Source organism: Fusarium solani (genome assembly GCF_023522795.1).
Source record: "Fusarium solani strain SB1 chromosome Unknown bctg00000005, whole genome shotgun sequence".
NCBI classification, from domain to species: Eukaryota; Fungi; Ascomycota; class Sordariomycetes; order Hypocreales; family Nectriaceae; genus Fusarium; species Fusarium solani.
The window spans coordinates 1,791,609-1,810,232 of NW_027072153.1; the positions used below are offsets into that span (position 1 = coordinate 1,791,609).

General features: G+C 51.2%; 10 protein-coding genes across 10 annotated transcripts; 4 read left to right on the plus strand and 6 right to left on the minus strand.

Moving 5' to 3' along the window:
- Positions 1-695: 695 nt before the first annotated feature.
- Positions 696-1,043, minus strand: MRS44_008997 (uncharacterized protein; the record flags this gene model as incomplete). The annotated part of the gene is made up of 1 exon (XM_046273872.2): positions 696-1,043. One exon carries the CDS (start codon positions 1,041-1,043, stop codon positions 696-698), a length of 348 nt encoding a protein of 115 aa, XP_046132458.2.
- Positions 1,044-1,704: 661 nt separating this feature from the next.
- MRS44_008998 (uncharacterized protein) lies at positions 1,705-2,166 on the minus strand (the record flags this gene model as incomplete). Its single annotated transcript, XM_046281228.2, has 1 exon — positions 1,705-2,166. One exon carries the CDS (start codon positions 2,164-2,166, stop codon positions 1,705-1,707), a length of 462 nt encoding a protein of 153 aa, XP_046132459.2.
- Positions 2,167-2,922: 756 nt separating this feature from the next.
- On the minus strand, positions 2,923-3,351 carry MRS44_008999 (uncharacterized protein; the record flags this gene model as incomplete). The annotated part of the gene is made up of 1 exon (XM_046276386.2): positions 2,923-3,351. One exon carries the CDS (start codon positions 3,349-3,351, stop codon positions 2,923-2,925), a length of 429 nt encoding a protein of 142 aa, XP_046132460.2.
- Positions 3,352-4,710: 1,359 nt separating this feature from the next.
- MRS44_009000 (uncharacterized protein) lies at positions 4,711-6,300 on the plus strand (the record flags this gene model as incomplete). Its single annotated transcript, XM_065621137.1, has 1 exon — positions 4,711-6,300. The coding sequence occupies one exon, from the start codon at positions 4,711-4,713 to the stop codon at positions 6,298-6,300; it is 1,590 nt and encodes a 529-aa protein (XP_065477209.1).
- A 595-nt stretch (positions 6,301-6,895) lies between these two features.
- Positions 6,896-7,369, plus strand: MRS44_009001 (uncharacterized protein; the record flags this gene model as incomplete). Its single annotated transcript, XM_046273873.2, has 1 exon — positions 6,896-7,369. One exon carries the CDS (start codon positions 6,896-6,898, stop codon positions 7,367-7,369), a length of 474 nt encoding a protein of 157 aa, XP_046132462.2.
- Positions 7,370-7,841: 472 nt separating this feature from the next.
- MRS44_009002 (uncharacterized protein) lies at positions 7,842-9,453 on the minus strand (the record flags this gene model as incomplete). Its single annotated transcript, XM_065621138.1, has 4 exons — positions 7,842-8,425; positions 8,479-8,694; positions 8,880-9,000; positions 9,280-9,453. The coding sequence occupies 4 exons, from the start codon at positions 9,451-9,453 to the stop codon at positions 7,842-7,844; spliced, it is 1,095 nt and encodes a 364-aa protein (XP_065477210.1).
- Positions 9,454-9,789: 336 nt separating this feature from the next.
- MRS44_009003 (uncharacterized protein) lies at positions 9,790-11,706 on the minus strand (the record flags this gene model as incomplete). The annotated part of the gene is made up of 1 exon (XM_046270970.2): positions 9,790-11,706. One exon carries the CDS (start codon positions 11,704-11,706, stop codon positions 9,790-9,792), a length of 1,917 nt encoding a protein of 638 aa, XP_046132464.2.
- A 126-nt stretch (positions 11,707-11,832) lies between these two features.
- MRS44_009004 (uncharacterized protein) lies at positions 11,833-13,134 on the minus strand (the record flags this gene model as incomplete). The annotated part of the gene is made up of 1 exon (XM_046283672.2): positions 11,833-13,134. The coding sequence occupies one exon, from the start codon at positions 13,132-13,134 to the stop codon at positions 11,833-11,835; it is 1,302 nt and encodes a 433-aa protein (XP_046132465.2).
- A 1,420-nt stretch (positions 13,135-14,554) lies between these two features.
- Positions 14,555-16,069, plus strand: MRS44_009005 (uncharacterized protein; the record flags this gene model as incomplete). The annotated part of the gene is made up of 1 exon (XM_046269757.2): positions 14,555-16,069. One exon carries the CDS (start codon positions 14,555-14,557, stop codon positions 16,067-16,069), a length of 1,515 nt encoding a protein of 504 aa, XP_046132466.1.
- Positions 16,070-17,109: 1,040 nt separating this feature from the next.
- On the plus strand, positions 17,110-18,591 carry MRS44_009006 (uncharacterized protein; the record flags this gene model as incomplete). Its single annotated transcript, XM_046276388.2, has 1 exon — positions 17,110-18,591. One exon carries the CDS (start codon positions 17,110-17,112, stop codon positions 18,589-18,591), a length of 1,482 nt encoding a protein of 493 aa, XP_046132467.2.
- Positions 18,592-18,624: the final 33 nt, after the last annotated feature.

Sequence of the window (18,624 nt, forward strand, 5' to 3'; positions counted from 1 at the left end):
TAGTGTTGGTGATGTTGAGTTGATGGATTGAAGGCCGTCTCCAGGATTTATAGTTGCATTGCACTGTTGATTCGCCTATCCCTTTGTTTCAAGCAGATTAAACCAGTCTTTTCGAAACCTGTTCTAGTGGGTATTTCTTCGATACTGTATTCAATGCTTCTGTGGAGATGGTGCCCCTTGGTCAATTCCGTCTGTAAATGGCAATGTTGCCGTGAAGAAACAGGGATGAATAGATTGTTTAAGTGGGCCAGCGTCGACAACAAATGAAGCAGACAAACACATTCCTTCGTATATACAGGGCCCGGGCATGCACGGATCCTCCCGAGGTACGTAAGCTGTCATGAAACACCAAGCATCGACAAGTTGCGACTGGTGGATTTATTGGGGGCCTGCCGACGGCCCGTGGAAACATGTCATGGCGAGTCCGGAGGTTGTTTCATATTCTGTTGTTGTTTCTATTGAAGGCTGCCAAGCCGGTTGGCTTATAGACAGCAATACGTATTATCCATGAAATTTCAATCTCTCTGACACGGCGTATAGTGTTCTCGAAGACTTGTTTAACCGCTAGATTGACAAGTATCACCTGCATGGTAAATGACCTGTCTTCACCATGAGTAACCTAAGGCTCTAGATACAGTTGCCCATCACTTAAAACATCCAAAGGCTGGCTACTTATCGATAGAGTTGGCCTGTGTTTACTCTTGATACCCAAAGGCCTTTCCTTGAGTCATCGGAGCAGAGATGCCGAATCTCAGCTGAAGTTGCTCCTCTCGGGCAATTGGATTCGCTTGAGCTGCTGTCGTGACTGCGTTATCATCGATTGACTCGACCCAACCCATCTTCTGGCGCTGGCCAAAAGTCTCGATGCCAGCAGAAATGTTTTGAAGCTCCATCTCGCAAACACGCTTGGGCGGCTCCGAATTCAGTGCTAGTGCCACCAGTTCTGGTATGCTCTGCTGATTGATGTCCGGTGGATAGAAAGGATCTAAGGGTTCTCCAGACCTGACCAGCTCCTGTTGGGCCCCCGCTGTGGTGGCTCGCATGTCCAGATGTTTTAATTAACAGCAGGCTGGCGCTTAAGCCCTGGACTGACCCTCATCAATAACCGAGGAAGCGCGCTGCAGAATCTCCCCCACTCCGTAATGTCCCTGTAACGGCTGTTGGTAGACAAGAGGGCAGTGGCTGCTGTCAAATCATCAGCATTCGTGCCACGTTGGAATCCATGGCAAATGACCAAGATCGTGGTATCTTTGGGGCCTCAGTTGAGCCGTGCTTGGGTTAATGTGAATGCTCAAGGAGCCAGCAGCAGAGCAGTCGGGGTGATCCCACTAAGCCGAGACGAGAAGAACCCAAAAGCAGTACAGAACAAGCAAACACATTTTCGTTCCTTGGTTGCTTGGTGGTCAAGTCACTATGTGAGTTGGATGTTGTTGGCCCCAGAGGACATCGCCAAGCACCCAGATGCTGCGCCTTGGGCTGGACTACGCGCTCCCTGGCCTGAGCCTAGCTCCAGCTTAGCTTAGAGCGACAAGAGCTTAGCTGTGGAAATGGAAATTCGACTATGGTATGCCTGAGTTTCGTCCCCGAGTTGAGAAGTAATCAGTATTGATTATAATAAGACCGAGGATGTCGAAGCCCGAAACTCGCGCAATAACCAGTAACGATAACAAGATTACAGAACACCTCGGTTAATGGTTCATCAATCTAATTCTCTTTATGGGTATGCCTACGGCCATTATCCTTAATAAAAGCACCCACGTCCGTCACGATAAAAGCTCGTCCAAGCGGGTCAATTGTGAAGCCTGCACGGATGCTCATCGGCGCGAAGCAAACACAGCTGAAGTGATCGTGGCCCATCAAGAGGCCGTCGAGCATCCACCAGACTTGATTCATGTGCCAGGAGTGATCCTCTCGAGTCCCCGAAAAGACGAAGATGCTGCTGTCGAGGAACAAGCAGAAAGAGTGGTCCACCCATGTTGTGGCTTCGATTGCCTCCCTGATCTCCTGGGCCGAATGCCAGGTATTGAACCGCCCGAAAAAGTTGGCATTTTCGAAATTTTCAAAGACGGCTGCCGTATCTGGCGTCCAGACTCCCATGTACGGCAGCAAATCGCACCAAGAGATTTCAGAATGGGCTGCTTCGAACTCTTCCATTGTTGAAGTCATAATGAAGATGTAGCTGTCCTCGGATTAACGAGTGCGATGGAGTTAGGCGGATGCTAGTACATGCTAAAATGCTGGATAAAGCTTGGCTGATCGATATGATTGTCCGGTAGTAGAGAGAGTTATTGGAGCCGGCGAGGGAAAAGAGTAAAGACTTGATGGATTTCTCGATATCAATACAATGGTTCTCTCTCTCTCTCTCTCTCTCATTTGGATAGATATCAGTAGGCATTCTAGACACTTGAGGCTTTTGGATCGGGTGTATCCTGTTACGAAAACCTTGATCATCATCATCCACCTTCCCGAGAGGCTATTGTGATGGAGACCGCGTCGGAGCGTTCAAGCAATGAATCCCCCGCGGTCCTTAATAGCATTTAGCACTGGTCAGGAGGTTCATGTGGACGTACTTAGGTTGGGGGAGAACGGCATCTTGCAGATTGAGACGAACCGTGATGGTGCACCGTGGTAGATTCATAGGTGGCATCTTGATTTCCGACCCTTCTATTGATGTTCATACTTCAGATCCAAGGATGTTATCCCAGTTTCGGAATGAAGAGTCGGCAGGAAGATCTTCATCGGTTAGGATAAGGTTAGAATTCAGGCCCCAGAGTGTGAAATTTGGACACGATGCATCAAAACGTTCTTCTTCACACTCCCCGCCCTGTGAGACTCTCACCAAACCTTGGTGTCGATACAAGTGAAAAGTTTAGGTCGTCCATGAGCTCAGTAGATAACAATAGAAGTAAACTTCATGTTCCTTTAGGCGCGTTTCTCAATCTCAGCCATCAACTTCTTTTCCCTTTCTTTGACATCTTCAGACACGGTATCCCCGAAGTCCTCCATCTCAGCAATCCGCCTCACCACAACCTCTCCCTCCTTGAATGGAATCTTCTTCGCCCAGCTCAAAGCTTCCTCCACGTCCTTGGTCTTCAAGATCCACCATCCGCAGACGTGGTCCTCCTTTACAACGTCAAAAGGGCCCTTGGTGGCTTGTGCAGGGCCACCCGACGAGTAGGTGACACGATAGCTGTCAACATCGGTTGGGCGGAGGCCATCACCGCTGAGGAGGACGCCAGCGGCGTGGAGTTGCTCGTTGAAGGTGGTCATCTCCTCGAAAATCTCGGGGGTGGTTGCATCTGGGTTTTCGGCCTCGGGTGAGGCTTTGATGAGGAGCATGTAGCGAGGCATGATGGTGGCTGGTAGGGATTGAGTTGATGACTTTGGTGGACTGGTAGACAACAAGCTTGTGTTGGGTAGTTAGCGAAGATACCAATTGTTTACAGGATAATCCTGTCCTTTTTATCTTGCAACATCGTGCACTATTGAGAATACAAGCCAAGGTTTGAGGCGCTTTCGTATTGATCGGATTGGTAGCCCAATGTAGCTCAAGCAAACGTCGATCAGTGGCGTTGGTTGAACCAATAGCCGAAACACAATGACCACTGCTGCCTATTGCCAAGTCTCACAAGCACATTAATTCCATCAGAACCGGTGTATTGATTACCCGGGACACGAGTACCGAGTCCCAGAAACCTTATATCTGCACGATGCTACAAGTGTCAAGGACGCTTTCTTGGTGGTCCTGGATGTCAAAGGGTTTCTAGAGAAGTATTCATTGGTAGATAAGTAGGGTTTCTAGGCAACCACGGCAATTGGCCAACCAAGTTCAATCATCATAACTTGGCAGAGGACGACGGGAGCAAAAAGTAAACCAATGCTTTGGGCAGCAAAAGGAAAGATTCATCTCCCCACCCAGAATCGAACTAGGGACCTTTCGGTGGCAATTTTCCAGTTACAGCCGAACGTGATAAACCAACTACACCATGCGGAGAAGATATTTGATTGGAAGATAGCCCTCAGTATGGAGGTTATGAAGGAGACTTCAACACTTGGCGATCAATCAAGAAGCCAAACCCTGTGGTAGTGTATCTCAAGGTGGGTGCTTAAAGGTATCCCAATCGATTGGGATTAATGGGCTAACCGAAGCCTCGGAACTTCCGGGGTTGTAATTGCTACTCAATGCCCACAAACGGCAACACGCAAATTGTTCGTTCGATGATATTCAGCAAGGATAACATGCCCTCCACCCAAAGACAAGGCCTCGAGTATACGAGATGCTCGACTCTAATTCGGACCTTCCCCATTGGGAAAATCACGACTTGAAGACGGCACAATTTGCCATTGCTTCACAGCACCAAAAGTGGTCCTATCGCTCTCTTAACCTCGGGCAACTGAGCTTTTTGCTGCGTATAACCATGGGTAATCGTTCGCATCATTCGGCCCCCGATGACGTGCTTGGGTTGCAGAGCTGACTCTGCCGCTTTGTGGCCCGACCTTTGCTCTCGTGTGGGTTTGTCTATCCCGGCTTAGGAAACTGAAACGAGCATCCTTTGATTGCAACTCCACGTTGCGTGAGACCTGTTCGCATCAGAGATTGTTGGATGATTTTCACCTGGTGTTGGCTTTGCAGAGATATAAATATGGAGGCTCATCCTGGCTGTGTTTTTAACAGCAGTCTGCAGAGCCGCATTTAATTCACATCCAGCCATGGCTGATACATCGGAGAAAAGCGACATCGAGTCGCCTTCGAAAGGAGCAGAAAAGACTCCTTCTATTGTCAATTCTACCAAGAGTCAGCCTGCTGAGCCCCCTGTCCCCTCAAAACCCGAATATGTGCACAAAACCGGTGCAGATGCAGCCCTCGACCTGCTTAACGAGACGGGTGGTATCAGCGAACCATTCGATGCTCAGAAAAACAAACGACTCCAACGCCGCATCGACACCCATATCATGCCTCTGATTTGCATTGTATACTTCCTGCAGTACATCGACAAGACAGCCATCTCGTACGCCAGTGTCACAGGCATCATCCAATCGACTGGACTGGTTGGCAATGAGTTCAACTGGGTTGCCTCCATCTTCTTCTTTGGTCAACTTGCCTTTGAATTCCCGACCATCCGACTCTTGCAGTTGTTCCCGCTTGCCAAATACGTCTCTGTCAACGTCACCCTATGGGGCGCTACGCTTGCATGTATGGCCGCTTGTACCAACTACTCGGGTCTCTTGGCGTGCCGCTTCTTTCTTGGCGTCTTGGAGGCTGCCATCGTCCCGGCGTGGGTCCTCTTCACCTCTCAGTGGTACAACAAGGATGAGCAGGCGTTTCGTGTCGGAATTTGGTTCTCCGTTTGCGGCATGGCCCAGATGTTTGGTGGCTATTTTGCATATGGTGTGGCTACTCATGTTGGCAAAGATCCTGATGCTGCCCTCAAGGGCTGGCAGATCATTTTCCTGTTCCTTGGTCTTCTCACTGGCCTCGTGGGAATGTCGTTCTGGTTCATCATGCCAGACTCTCCGGCTGTCGCTGGGTTCTTGTCAAAGGAGGAAAAGGCTCTGCACCTGCAGAGAATCCGTGGCAATGAGCAGGGAATCGGATCTCAGACGTTCAAATGGAGCCATGTTCGCGAAGCCTTGACGGACTCCATGACCTGGCTCTATGCTTTCTGGGTATTCGCCGCCAACATCCCCAACTCTATCGCGACAAGTTTTGGAAACATTCTGGTCAAGGGCATGGGGTACACGAGCGAGGAGTCTCTTTTGCTGGTCACGCCTCTTGGCGCTTGGGAGATTGTCTTTTTGATCGGCCTGACCTACGCGGCCATGAAGACGAGACAGCGCCTGTACTTTTGTATCCTTGGTCATATTCCTGCAATTATCGGCGCTATCCTCATGGCAACTACGGAAAAGGTTCCTGCCCTCATCGGATACTACACGAGTGGAGGAATTCCCATCGGTTGGACAACGATTCTCGGCCTCCAGAGTTCCAACGTTGCCGGTTCTACAAAGAAGATCACCGTGTCTTGCATCGGAACAATCGCCTATACGGTTGGCAACATCATCTCGCCGCACACCTTCCAGGCTCGAGATGGCCCGAGATATCTTCCAGCCAAGATTTCCATCTGCATCATCTACTTCCTATGCACTGTTGATCTGTTTGTCATGCGATGGGTCTTCCAGAGGAGGAATAGGCTGAGGGATGAGGCCAAGGCAGCACAGGGATCTGAGTACCAGGTCGAAGATAACCACGAGTTCCTTGACTTGACGGATCTGGAGAATAAGGAGTTCCGCTACGAGCTGTAGTGGGCGAAGGCGGAGGATAAAATCGCTATTAACAACAGGAGGGTACGAAGTCAGTGAAGACGAATCGATAATCCTTGAATAAATAAGATATTTTCAATCATTCTATTCATCACCATCTTAAATGACCTCATCGAATTCTACCAAGATCTGAATTCGATGTTAGATCGTGGCTGCGTCGATCAACGTGGTAGTCTCAGCCATGCACGCGGGTTTGAGCTACAGAATAGAAGCCTTTTCATCCAGAGTTGTTTGATATTGATTCAGATCTTTTTCAACTTTTATTCTGAGCATATTAGATATGTGCTAGCCACTTTTTAGGCTTTAGTTTCCCTCTTTTGCGCGGTCGCGACCTCTGTACACAAGAGCAATAACGACATGAACTTGAGCGCGACTCATTGATAGCAATCTTACATCGAGGTTCATTGACGTCAGCGGCGTATGATATTGGGACTATCAAATCTTATCAATCATCTTACCTCCTCTTCTCATTAACGTCTGCATTGCGTATCCACAGGAGACAGCTTCTTGCCCTGAAAACAACGCAAAAAGATATAAGCCAGTCTTCCTACAATTGACGATCAAACAAAATACCATAATGGACTCCACGACCCGTGTCACTCAGGCCATCGGGCTTACCTCGTCCATCTTCCTGGCTGGCGTCAACATCGGCGCTTCTCATCTCACAGTGCCGCTTCTCTATCAGCAGCCCATCTCTATCAACACAGCCTTTTTCAAGGATTTCTACACGCGAGGCGCCGTCACCTTGGTTCCACTTTCCATCATATCGGCTTCAGCGTCAGCCCTTGCCGCATATCTCGTCCCCTCTCAGCGCACAATTTGGGCTGCTGCCGCTGCGGCTACCATATCTCAGATACCCTGGACTGGGCTCGTGATGATGGCAACCAACAACCGATTGAATGCTATTGCAGCTAGCAAGGATGAGCTGGAAAAGGCAAGCAAAGAGGAAGTTGTGGAGTTGCTGAAGCGCTGGCGATGGATGAATATTGTGCGAGGGTCTTTGGCTCTCGTAGGAGGACTGACGGCTGTCTGGGCTGTGATAAGTGAATGATCAGTTCGACAGGCTGTTCATCGAGTGGAACTTTTTGCTGTAAATCCCTAGTGCCTATAGTTTGCTGTATTTACCAAGTTATTAAACCCAACGTTGAGGCCATGCCTGCCCTAGTCGGTGGCATCGACGACATGCTCTGGTATCCGGGTTGAAAAAAGAAACATTCCTCCCAAAAATTCTGGTTCAAGTCTGGTAAAGTCTGAGAGGGGTTGTCTATGATCTTGGCTTGATCCTTACGTTTCGTAGCTTGAAACAGTGAACAATTTTCATAGAAGACAGTAGAACACAACTGTTGTGATATAACCAGAAAGGCTGTTTTAAACTATCTAATAAGAAGGGATATCTTGAGGATTTGGGATTCTTTCGGGATGAGGCCTATTCCATCAACTCCATGCTTCGTCAACTGGTGCCAGTGTCCTGAGCATGTCACCCCAGATGTGCTCCACCTGTGCTTTCTACCAAGAAGGACGACTTATGGTGCCTCATGAAGGCCACCAGGACCCCGAGCATACTCGGTTTGGCCTGGGTTCCAAGACTGACCAGACAGTTCCGTCGGAGCCTGCGGGGGCTTGTAATAGTCTGTAGCGCCTGTTTGCGGTTGTTGAGGCTGGGTCTGGGCTTTCTCTTGTTCTACAGCAGCAGCGGCAGCAGTCGAGGGCCCCTTGCGGAAACGTCTCCATAGGAGAAAGCCCAAACCGCCCAAGGCTAAGATACCTCCGATGGTTGCCCCAACAGCGATTCCCGCGACGGCGCCTGTAGATAGGCTTGAGCTGTCATTAGTCGAAGTCTCGGTCGGTTCTGAGGTCGGTTCGTCGGTGGATGAAGTGGTTGCACTGGTCGGACTCGCCCCGCTGGTATGTGTTTGTGTTCCGGTCGTCGTCGATGGTTCATCATTGGGCACAGTAACGTTGAAGGCTTGCGAGTTGGCGACGGCATCGGTGGTTCCACCGGCAGCATAGAGTGTCCAGTGGAAGACAGCATCCTCTCCCTTCTTGACGTCGGTGGAGAAGCCGTCGAATCCGACCTTCCAGATGTAGCTGGTCGACGTTGTGTTTTCTGTTGTGACCCAGTCAGCCTAGAGACAAGATAAAGGCTTCACCATCACTCACCTCTGTATTGGAAGAAAAATTGTGTGCCGCCACCGGCAGGAGGGTAATCCTGCCAAAGTAGAAGGTTCGTCTCGTCAAGATCCGTCTCCCATTCCACGTTCATGCTCTCTCCCACATCGAAGCCCGGGTTGTTTCGCCAGCTGTCTGAGCCGGCTGATCCGGGCGTGACGAACTGTGTATTGCTGAGAACCTTGACAGCAAAGCTGCTCAAGAGTACTGCAAATGGCAAAAGAAAATGCATCGCGCCGAGTTGATCTGCCACACAGGCGTTGAAGACCGGTAAGGCGCAGAGCCGGCTCTTAGTGTGGGATGTGAGATTTTGGCGGCCCAGCGTGAAAAAGAAGTCCAGTGAAAGCGTCGAGATTCCTTGCAAGGGCCCGCTTCCATGAATAAGGATTCACCTGGCGGGACGTTGCTTCTGGGAATGTGAGGTGGGTGGCGCCTTGTAGGGACGATCATGCAACCAGCCGCGACAAGAAAAGAAGCAAAAGTGGGCTGGGGGCTTGCTAGTTTGACAGGGGACTAATCGCTGATTTGTAAGGTCAGGGCAGAAGGAGGCACTTGACACAGGGTTCTGGCCTCAGTTTCTTGCTGGGTTGTTAGACATTTGAGACTCAGGACGATGAGTGGATGAGCGTGTCGACCATTGGCTTTTGCTCATATAACCAAGTATTGAATCCTCTGAAGAAGTCGAGCTCATGCAGATCCCGGTAATTTGACCGACCGCTCTGTTGTTCTTCGGCATATTGGCCTTTAGTTCGGCGAAGCTAGTGAGAGATTGGATGGATGATCGACACTCACGCGAGCAAGAACGTTGAATGAGGTCCCTGCGCAGCCACATCGATGCTTCGCTTTCTTGGCCAGCGGGTAAGGCGCCGAAGTGATCCACCCGTATTCAAGCTGATGCAGTTCGAGGCCAGGGGGGCTGGGCTGTGTTTCCACCTGCGAGGCTGATGCTGGGCTGATTTTTAACATTTTGACTGCGACAAGCATCCAGTTAAGTACCAGTCGTATTGAGAGTGGGAAAGAGAAGGTCCTCGGCTGAAATTTGACAATAATCGGTGGCTGTGGAAGCATGAAGCTGCTGGTCTGGTCGGCTTTTACGATGGGGTCACATTAACTTCATCCATGCATAGCCCCCAAGAGAATTGAAGGGTGAGCGCTAATTCCTTTCGTATACATGAACCAATGAAATCGCAAACTGAAACTACTTGTGATATGAAAACTGATCCTCCCGGTCAATAACGCGCGAAATTGTCATCAAAGCTGAAGCAATGCTATGCCACCCAAGGTTTGACATGTCCAAAACTCTTATAGACGTGAGTTGAACTTGCTGCTTCCTGTTGCGCCGGATGATGCTTCATCGCCCAAGAGCTCACGAGCAATGGCTCTTCCGGCTGCTCGACCTGAGAAGATGCATCCGCCAACAAATGTTCCCTCGAGGGAACTGTATCCATGAACTCCGCCGCCGCCGAACCCTGCAACCTCTCCAGCAGCATACAGGCCTGGAAATGGGCTTCCATCTTCCCTCATGACATTGCTGTCGAGATTCGTCTCGATACCACCGAGTGTCTTGCGGGTGAGAAGGTTCATCTGAACAGCAATCAAAGGACCGTGTGCCTTGTCGAGAAGACGATGCGGGGGAGCGACTCGGCTTCGTTTATCCGGCCAGTACGTCCTCGCGTTGTGGACGAGCATTGCTTGTCCGTCCTTGGTATAAGGGTTGTTAAACTGGTCATCTCGGGCTTGAACCACCTCTTTGACATCGTCATAGTTGAGCAATGGACCGTTGCGCGCCTTTGCTAGCTCGTTCATGCCGACGACGAGATCCTCGAGGTTTTCACGGACGACAAAGTCTGCGCCATGTTTCTGAAAGTTCTGGACAGGAACAGTGCCCTTCTTCCCGAAAACTCGTGTGAGAAGCAGCCAGAGACTCTTTCCCGTGATGTCGGGGTTCTGCTCTGAACCGGAAAGGGCGAATTCCCGCGCAATGATGCTTTGATCGAGGATGAACCAGGTATAGTCGTACCCAGTGCTGCAGATGTACTTGAGAGTCGCCAGGGTATCCGAGCCAGGGTAGAGAAACGGCGGCAACCGTTTACCCGTTGCGTCGAGCCAGAGAGAAGACGGTGCAGGGAGGACTCGGATACCATGATTCGGCCAGATGGGATTCCAATTCTGAAGTCCTTCTGTGTAATGCCACATCCGATCACGGTTGATGACATGGGCACCAACTGCCTCCGCAATGCCAATCATGCGTCCGTCGACATGCGCGGGAACGCCGACGACAAAGTTCTCTGGGACTTTGGGGCCGAGTCTGTCGACAGGCCAAGCTGCCTTGACGGCTTCGACGTTTCCTCCAATGCCGCCCGAGGAAACGATGACGGCCGAGCCGCGAATTTCAAACTTGTCCTTTTCAACTCGAGAGGACTTGATGCCGCGAGGGGAGTCATCATCCTCCAGGATTCGGCCTCTGACTCCGACTGCTCGACCAGATTCGTCAATGATCAGCTCGTCAACGGCGTGTCGAAACTTGAAGCTGACGATGCCCTTCTCTGCTGCCTTCTTGACCGGCTCTGCAAAGACTCTCACAACCTCTGGGCCTGTTCCCCAGGTGATGTGGAATCTGGGAACCGAATTTCCATGTCCATTCGCAGTTCCATCGCCTCGCTCAGCCCAACCAACATTGACCAAGAAGCCGAGTCCTCGATCCTTGACATAATTCTCCATCTCGTCGGTCGCAAAGTCGACAAACGCCTTGGCCCACTGCCGCGGCCAGTGATCGTCCTTTTCCCGATCGAAGCGAGCAGATCCCATCCAGTCACGCATCGCCAATTCCCTCGAGTCCTTGATTCCCATCCTGCGCTGCTCGGTCGAATCAACCACAAAGATGCCGCCGAGGGACCAGAATGCCTGTCCGCCAAGGTTGTGCTCATTTTCCTGGTCGACGAGAAGGACGGGGACTTTGCGCTCCGACAGCTCAAAGGCGGCGACGAGGCCGGCGAGACCAGCGCCGACGATAATGACGGGTTGCTTTTCATCAGCTGAAGCCATTGTGAATGTGAATTGTGTGTAGAAGGCAAGAGTTTGGCTGGGATGAAACTCATCCGAGAACGCGGGGTCTTGAACCCAGATGCCGAGGCTCCCGTCAGTTGCAAGGGCGTCGTCATCAAAAGCCGCTATTGGTGGAATTGGATCCGAGTCGTCAGCGGCAACGGCAACGAGCATCATGAGCAAAACATCACCAGAAATTGTCATCAATTGCTTGTGGTTTACGTCTTTAAACAGGTTCAACGCCGTTATTACCAACTACCTAGGTATCAAGATTCATTACCAAAACAGTCATTCACTTTACTATTCACCACCCTTCTTTGCCTCGTCTAACTTTGTCTTCTTTTCTTCCTCCGTCAACTTGTTGTACTCGGCTACGTTCTCGTCCCAGAGACGCACGCACTCGGCGTTCCAGTTGCAGTCCTCGACTTGTCCATATACTGGATGACTGTATCGAGGATGCTTGCTGGGCCAGTTGGATGCATGGTAGTGATGCTTGACGAGGGCTCCACGCGAATCATGGTTGCCCGAATCTGAGTGTCCCTGTCCTGCGCAGAATGCTTCCACGTCCAGGACCAGCACGCGACCAACAATCTTGGACTCGTCCATGTTATGGAACAGGTCCCAGGTAACCTTTGGCCCACCCGACCTCCTCTGGTTCATCTGCTCAAGCAGGGCCTTTGTGAAGGCCGAGGGCCCTGTACCGCTGATAACCTGATCAAAGTCGAGCTGGACTTCTCCAAGTGGCACCTTTTGCTCCTTGGCGACATTCTTGAGCCATGCCATGATGTTCTCAATCAACTTGAGCATCACCGGCTGATGAGGCTTCGAAATGATGGTCCACTGACAGAAGGATTTTGACTTCTTGCCAAGGATCGGATGATCACTGAAGTCGGGCTGGTCAATCTCAACACCGACAATCATGTCGATGTCCTTATCGTCGTATCGCTCAGGGATGAAACGATGCACAGGCCGTAGAGCCTCGACGTCAATGTCTGCGTACACTCCACCCTGAGCATACATGATCATGTACCGCAAGAGATCAGCCTTGATGATGTGAAGGTTGATGCTGCGGTAAAACTTGACAATATCTGGTCGGTTGAGGCCATTGGGCCCAAAGTGCTCCTCCACGAACGCCATCTCGTTGGCGTCTGTCAAAACCTCGTATCGCATGTTGGGGTTCTTGGCTACCCACGTCCGTGAAGTGACGAGATCGCGGTCTTCAAAGTTGAGGGGATCGAGCTTCCATGTCTGCCAGATCTTTTGCGGGAATGAGCTGCCACGGCTGGGCGGTGTGGGGTGCTCTCCCTCTCTCCAGATGAGATCGAGGGGACTCGGGATGGCGTAAAAGACGTCGAAATTGAGGATAATGAGGAGCAGGCAGACGCATCCTATGTATAACGGTAGACACCTCTGCATCTGCGCGGGCACCTTGTTCCTGAACTTTGCCGTCGAGGCCGCCAGGGTTGGCGAGCCAAGAGGGGAGCCCATCTTTTCGATCTCGCGGGTGTTGTTGCTGTCGTACTTTTTGGTCACGGTCCACTCGACGGTAGAGGGGGGAATGCGAAGACTGGTTGGGAGGTTCCGTCGAGGGCCACTCGCCATGACCAACCGTTGGGCTTGTCCAAAAGAGACGAGAGAAGACAATGCGAGTTTACACTTGGCTCGTTCTTGGTAGGCTTGGAAGTCGACTGGGAGCTTAATTGATGGGCAGAGGAACTAAATGAGTACCAAGAGAAGCCGACCCATTTCCCCACGAGCTGCCTTATCAATAACTACCGGAGCACGGGTGGACTCGAACTGAAATCGGCATCGCCACGGGCCCCCATCACATCACAGCGGAGAAATGGGGCAAGGAAAGACCCATGTGATGGCAACGTTCCCAGGGCAGGGGTATTATTAGCTCAACCAAGGACAACTTCCGAGAAGGGAATCTGCTCCGTCCCTGGCGGATCGTGGAGGTGGGCGAGCGGCGACCTGATCTTTCCGAGCTGATGCTGCATGGCGGAGGGGTTGTTGGCCAACGGGAGGGCCGGGATGACGAATCTCGTAATGTGGGAGGAGATTTGATCTTGGGAGATTTGATCATGGTCATTGAGGTCAATGGATGGATAGAGGTTACTGTATAGCTTAACAGACTATGGATAATAGCTGGCATGGAGTTGTCAATGCACGCCACTTGGGCTCAATTCTAGCTTTGCCTCTAGAACCTCAACTTTAGCAACAATAGCGCACCCAGAATGCTCAGAAAAAGACACCAATGCAGCAAACCCAACCCACGAGAAGCAAGTGTCGGTCACAGAAAGGTTCTTATTCGGCTTGTGACACGGGGAATGAGCCTCGGATATAACCCCTGTCAAACCTGGGGGAAATTCCCCCGCACCGATCTATGCCCTTATCAAACAAGCTTTCTGGGGTGAAGTGAGGTGAGCTCAGGACCAGGCAGGGGTGTTTAGTTCCTGAGCTCGGGGCTTCTCCGACTTTGAGGGTGTGGAGGATGCTTGCTGCCGTTTGACCCGTCATTCACATGGGGTGAGGAGGAGGTTGGTCAATGGGCTCTTTTGTGAGGATTCATATGTGATTTTTTTTCCCCTTGCAGAGACGTCATGAAATTTGTCAATCGGTGCGGAGAGGTAATTTCGCCTCCACACTTTCTCGGAGCGTGTGTCTTGTCAGCTCCGTGGCACCATGATCAGCACCCTCAAAAGTCCCTCGCGGTATTCATCTCAGCTTGGGTAGCTTCTTGTCCCACATTGATTGACTGATCAAACTCGTGATCTCCTCTTCCCCATTTCTCTGTGGGACGTCGTCATCTTCTCACATGATTTCTGAGCGTCTCTCCCTCGGCTAATATTCCTGATTCTGACGCTCTCATCTGGCACATCAATTGTTCAGCTCAGCGCCCAAGAGATCAAAGACGGAGCGTTGACAAAAGGATTGAGTTGAGCTTGTTGTCGATATCTCAATTGACTTTGCTCAATCACTATCTTTCTTCTCTTCACTCTATTTCTTGTCCCCATACATCATGTCGCCTCCAAGCAGCGGTCTTCTCGACAGTGTCGAAGACTGGGACGAGATCAAGGCCGACCTCAACCCCGACTGGGCTCTCAACAAAGAATGGAAGTCATACTGGAAACCAGCACCAGCAGGCGGAAAACTACAGCAAGCCATCAAGAGGGTTAGATCTTTTATTCGAGCCAGATCATTACCCTCGCCTGAGAAGCTGCGCCCAACTGCCTATTTGGACGGGCTCCGGGGCTTTGCAGCCCTGCTCGTCTACTTTCACCACCATGAGCTCTGGGCGCATGAGATCAGTAAACAGACTCCCATCTTTGAGAATGGCTTTGGATATGAGGGAAACTATTACTTTGTTTCCCTGCCTGGCATCAGGCACTTCTTCTCTGGAGGCCACTATGCCGTGTCGACCTTCTTCGTCATCTCGGGCTACGTCTTGTCGCTGAAGCCCCTCACCTTGATCCAAGCGGGTGAACACCTTCAGCTTGGCGACAACCTCGCCTCTGCACTCTTCAGACGCTGGCTTCGCCTATTTCTCCCTCTCATCATGGCATTGCTCATCTACATCACGACATGGCACCTATTCGGCATCTGGGTTCGCGACATTGAGCAGCAAAAGACGTGGTTCGCCGAAGTTCGAGAATTCTACAAGGAGTTCAAGAACTTTAGCTTCATCTACAAAGTCGGCGGCGCACCGTGGCTCAGCCACGATAGACACCTGTGGTCCATACCTGTCGAGTTCAGAGGATCCATCGCCATCTACACGGCCATGCAGGCCTTTTCACGCTGTACCCGAAATGCTCGGCTATGGTGCGAGGTCGGTCTCATCGTGTACTTTATGTACATCACCGATGGCTCGCACTACGCCATGTTTGCTGCTGGCATGCTGCTTTGCGACTTGGACCTGCTGGCGAAGAAGGGAGAGCTGCCACGCTTCCTGGCACGCCTTGACTCGGTGAAAGAGTTCATCTTCTACCACCTCCTCGTCTTCAGTCTGTTCCTTGGCGGGGTCCCCTCCGAGAACCGCGAGATTGACCAGCTTGCAAAGAATCGCGGCTGGTACTATCTATCGGCTCTCAACCCTCAAGCCGTTTACGACTACAAGTGGTTCTACCTCTTCTGGGCCGCCGTGTTTCTGGTCGCTTCCATCCCCCGAATCCTGTGGCTCAAGGGCTTCTTCGAGACAAGATTTTGCCAATATCTTGGCCGCATCTCCTTTGCCCTGTACCTGGTCCACGGACCAGTGCTCTGGACCCTTGGCGACAGGCTATACCTGGCCACGGGTTGGCAGAATGGGGACTTGCTCAAGGGCATCCCCCACTGGGCAGATAAGCTACTACTGCCGAGAACAGGGCCATTGGGCCTGGAGATTTCATTCCTAATGCCGCATCTCATCCTGATGCCGTTGACTTTCGGCTTGGCTGAGCTGACGCACAGGTTTATCGACACACCCAGTGTCAAGTTTGCATCATGGCTCTACAAGAAGGCCGTGGGGGAGTCACCTAGCAAGCAAGCACGATCTTAGTAATTATGTAGCATGTATCAAGATCTGAGGATCTGTAATGAGAGAATAAGAATTCAAGCATAAATTCCTGGGGCTATAACATGCCACTATTGAGCGCCACGTTCTGTGACTTGGTGTGGTGTTCTGACAGCCCGCGTGCTTCATCTCCCAGAAACCTTCACACTGCGGTTCAACGGGCAGGTCCTCCGTCGTCAATGACAGTTCTTGGCTTGTGATCCTCGGCATATTGAACCTCATCGGAACAACCGGCATCAAAGCGTACCTAATGCGCCGCACTCTAGCAAGCTACCCCTGCTCGCTATCCTTGAAAGAGCAACTCGCTTGAGGACTATCCTTGACTTGGATAGTTCCCGAGAGGAGCACACCCCAGAACTTGCGATCGCTCGATGCCCCTGTTCTGGTGCTTGTTCCGTTATTAGCGCCCTGCAGATCGCCACACCCACAAAAGCTTCAACCCACCTCCTCATTGCGGAGGCGGGGACCCCGCAAAAGGTCCGTGTGAGAACGACAAGCCTCGGCATGCATATGAAGATGATTGTTTTTGGGTGTGCCCAGCCATGAGAAGACTCACGAGAGTGTGTGTGTACCCCTGCTTCTCATCCAACCCTGTAATCTTGACTGCATATCTTACACGAGGATCCGTTGGTGACATGCGGGATTTGAGTGTTGTGACATCTTGCTGTGCCGTTATTGCTCAGTCTTTGCATTGCCGACGTGCTTTCTCCTCTCTTTCAGCTCCCTGGACGCATGTGCATCACATGAGGTTGCAACAATCGTCCGAGTCGTTGGGTAAGATAAGGCGATCCCATGTCGTCATGAGAGCCAAGCTGTGATTAACTCGTGGGCTGTGTTCAGATGAGGAATAGACAGAATACGCCGCATGCTACTGCCCACCCAATTCACTCATACAGGCTGAATCGGGCGGTTCCAAGACTTTCAAGAAAGCTTGACACTGCCAGCCCCCCTCGTCCAGGTCTTGGACCCATCGCCAGTTTTCCAGTCCCTCATCCTGTCTCTCGAGCATTGGACAGACTTTCAAGATGCTCGTCAAGGACACCAAGCGACTGGTGCTCTTCGTTATCCCAACTCTTCTTCTTTTGGGCACTGCAATTAGGTTATACTGCAACCCTGAGGGCTTTCGGAAACACGGCACAGAATGGGAACCTTCGCAGTTTGCCAAGGATGCTGGAGATGACCAAGATCTTCTCTTCTCCAGTGAGGTGATACCAGATGACCCCCAAACAACACCACCAGAAATACCCCAAGAAATACCCCAAGAGACACCACAAGAAGCATCACAAGAGACACTACCAGAGACACTCCCGGAAACACCACCGGATCCCGCAGCCACACCTGAGCATCATGAAGACACACAATCCGGAATCTTGCCTCTCCCTGAAGACTTGGGTGCCACGCATCAAGAAGTCTTCTCGGCATCAACTCTGGACAAAAAGTTCTTCATGATCGACTTTGGCAGTGGGTTCCCAGCCATGAACCCCAACATCATTCCTCATCCCACACTCGACAACACCTGGATCATTGTGGCACAATGGCGATTAGAAAACAAAGAGTCTCAATGGTTCGCTGAGCTTGTCTGCGATGCTACGTTCCAGGACAATGTCCTTCGGTGTCTACATCCGCCAACTACTTTGACGGTTGCTGCCACCACTGGGGGCGGCCGTTGCGAGGGAGACTTGGCCTTTTTCAACACCAATATTGGCCCGCATGATGCTCGGGTCTTTTATGGCCCCGAGAAGCCTTTCACCATATTTGGTTCAAATTCGGCCCATACTTGCTTCGGCCAGTTCGCTCAAGACTTGCGCATGCTGGTTGACTGGAAAGGCGATAGGGAAAACCTCAACGAGTTCCGTCTGGGTACAGAGCTACAAAGACCGCTGCCTTGGAACCCGGTCGAGAAGAACTGGTTTCTATTCTGGGACTCGAATGGGCAGATGTATGCCCACTACGACGTGGCGCCGAAGCGGTCATTTGCTCTCATCAACGCGGATGGCTCAGTCGGACCAGATCTAGCTCCTCATTCTCAAGAGTCTGATGAGCGTTGCATGACAAAATACTTTCCAAAGCTGGGCCCGGAGCTTGAGTCTATTCATCAAGCTACAAACTCCCTTCAGATCACAAACTGCAATCGGAATGATCCCATGTGCGTTCCTAATGACAGCAACACGTTCGTCTTTACGATAATTCAGCACAAGACGTTCTTCAGTTACCACAGTGTTTATGAACCTTATGTCATGGTTTTCAAGCAACAAGCGCCCTTCGACATCCACGCCATATCACGCCAGCCGCTCTGGATCCATGGCAGGGAGAAGTATCCAGACAAGTCGACTTCCGACATGTTCTACGTCACATCAATGAGTTGGAAGCAGAAAGGGCAGAAATATCACGGTTTCCTTGATGACGAACTCTTCCTTGCGTTTGGCATTGAGGATGAGAAGGCGGCGGGTATTAATGTGCTGGCTGGTGATCTGTTCAAGAACTTGGGGGCATGTTTTGAGGAATAGCCGAGTCACGTTTTCATGATTGTTTTTGCAGAA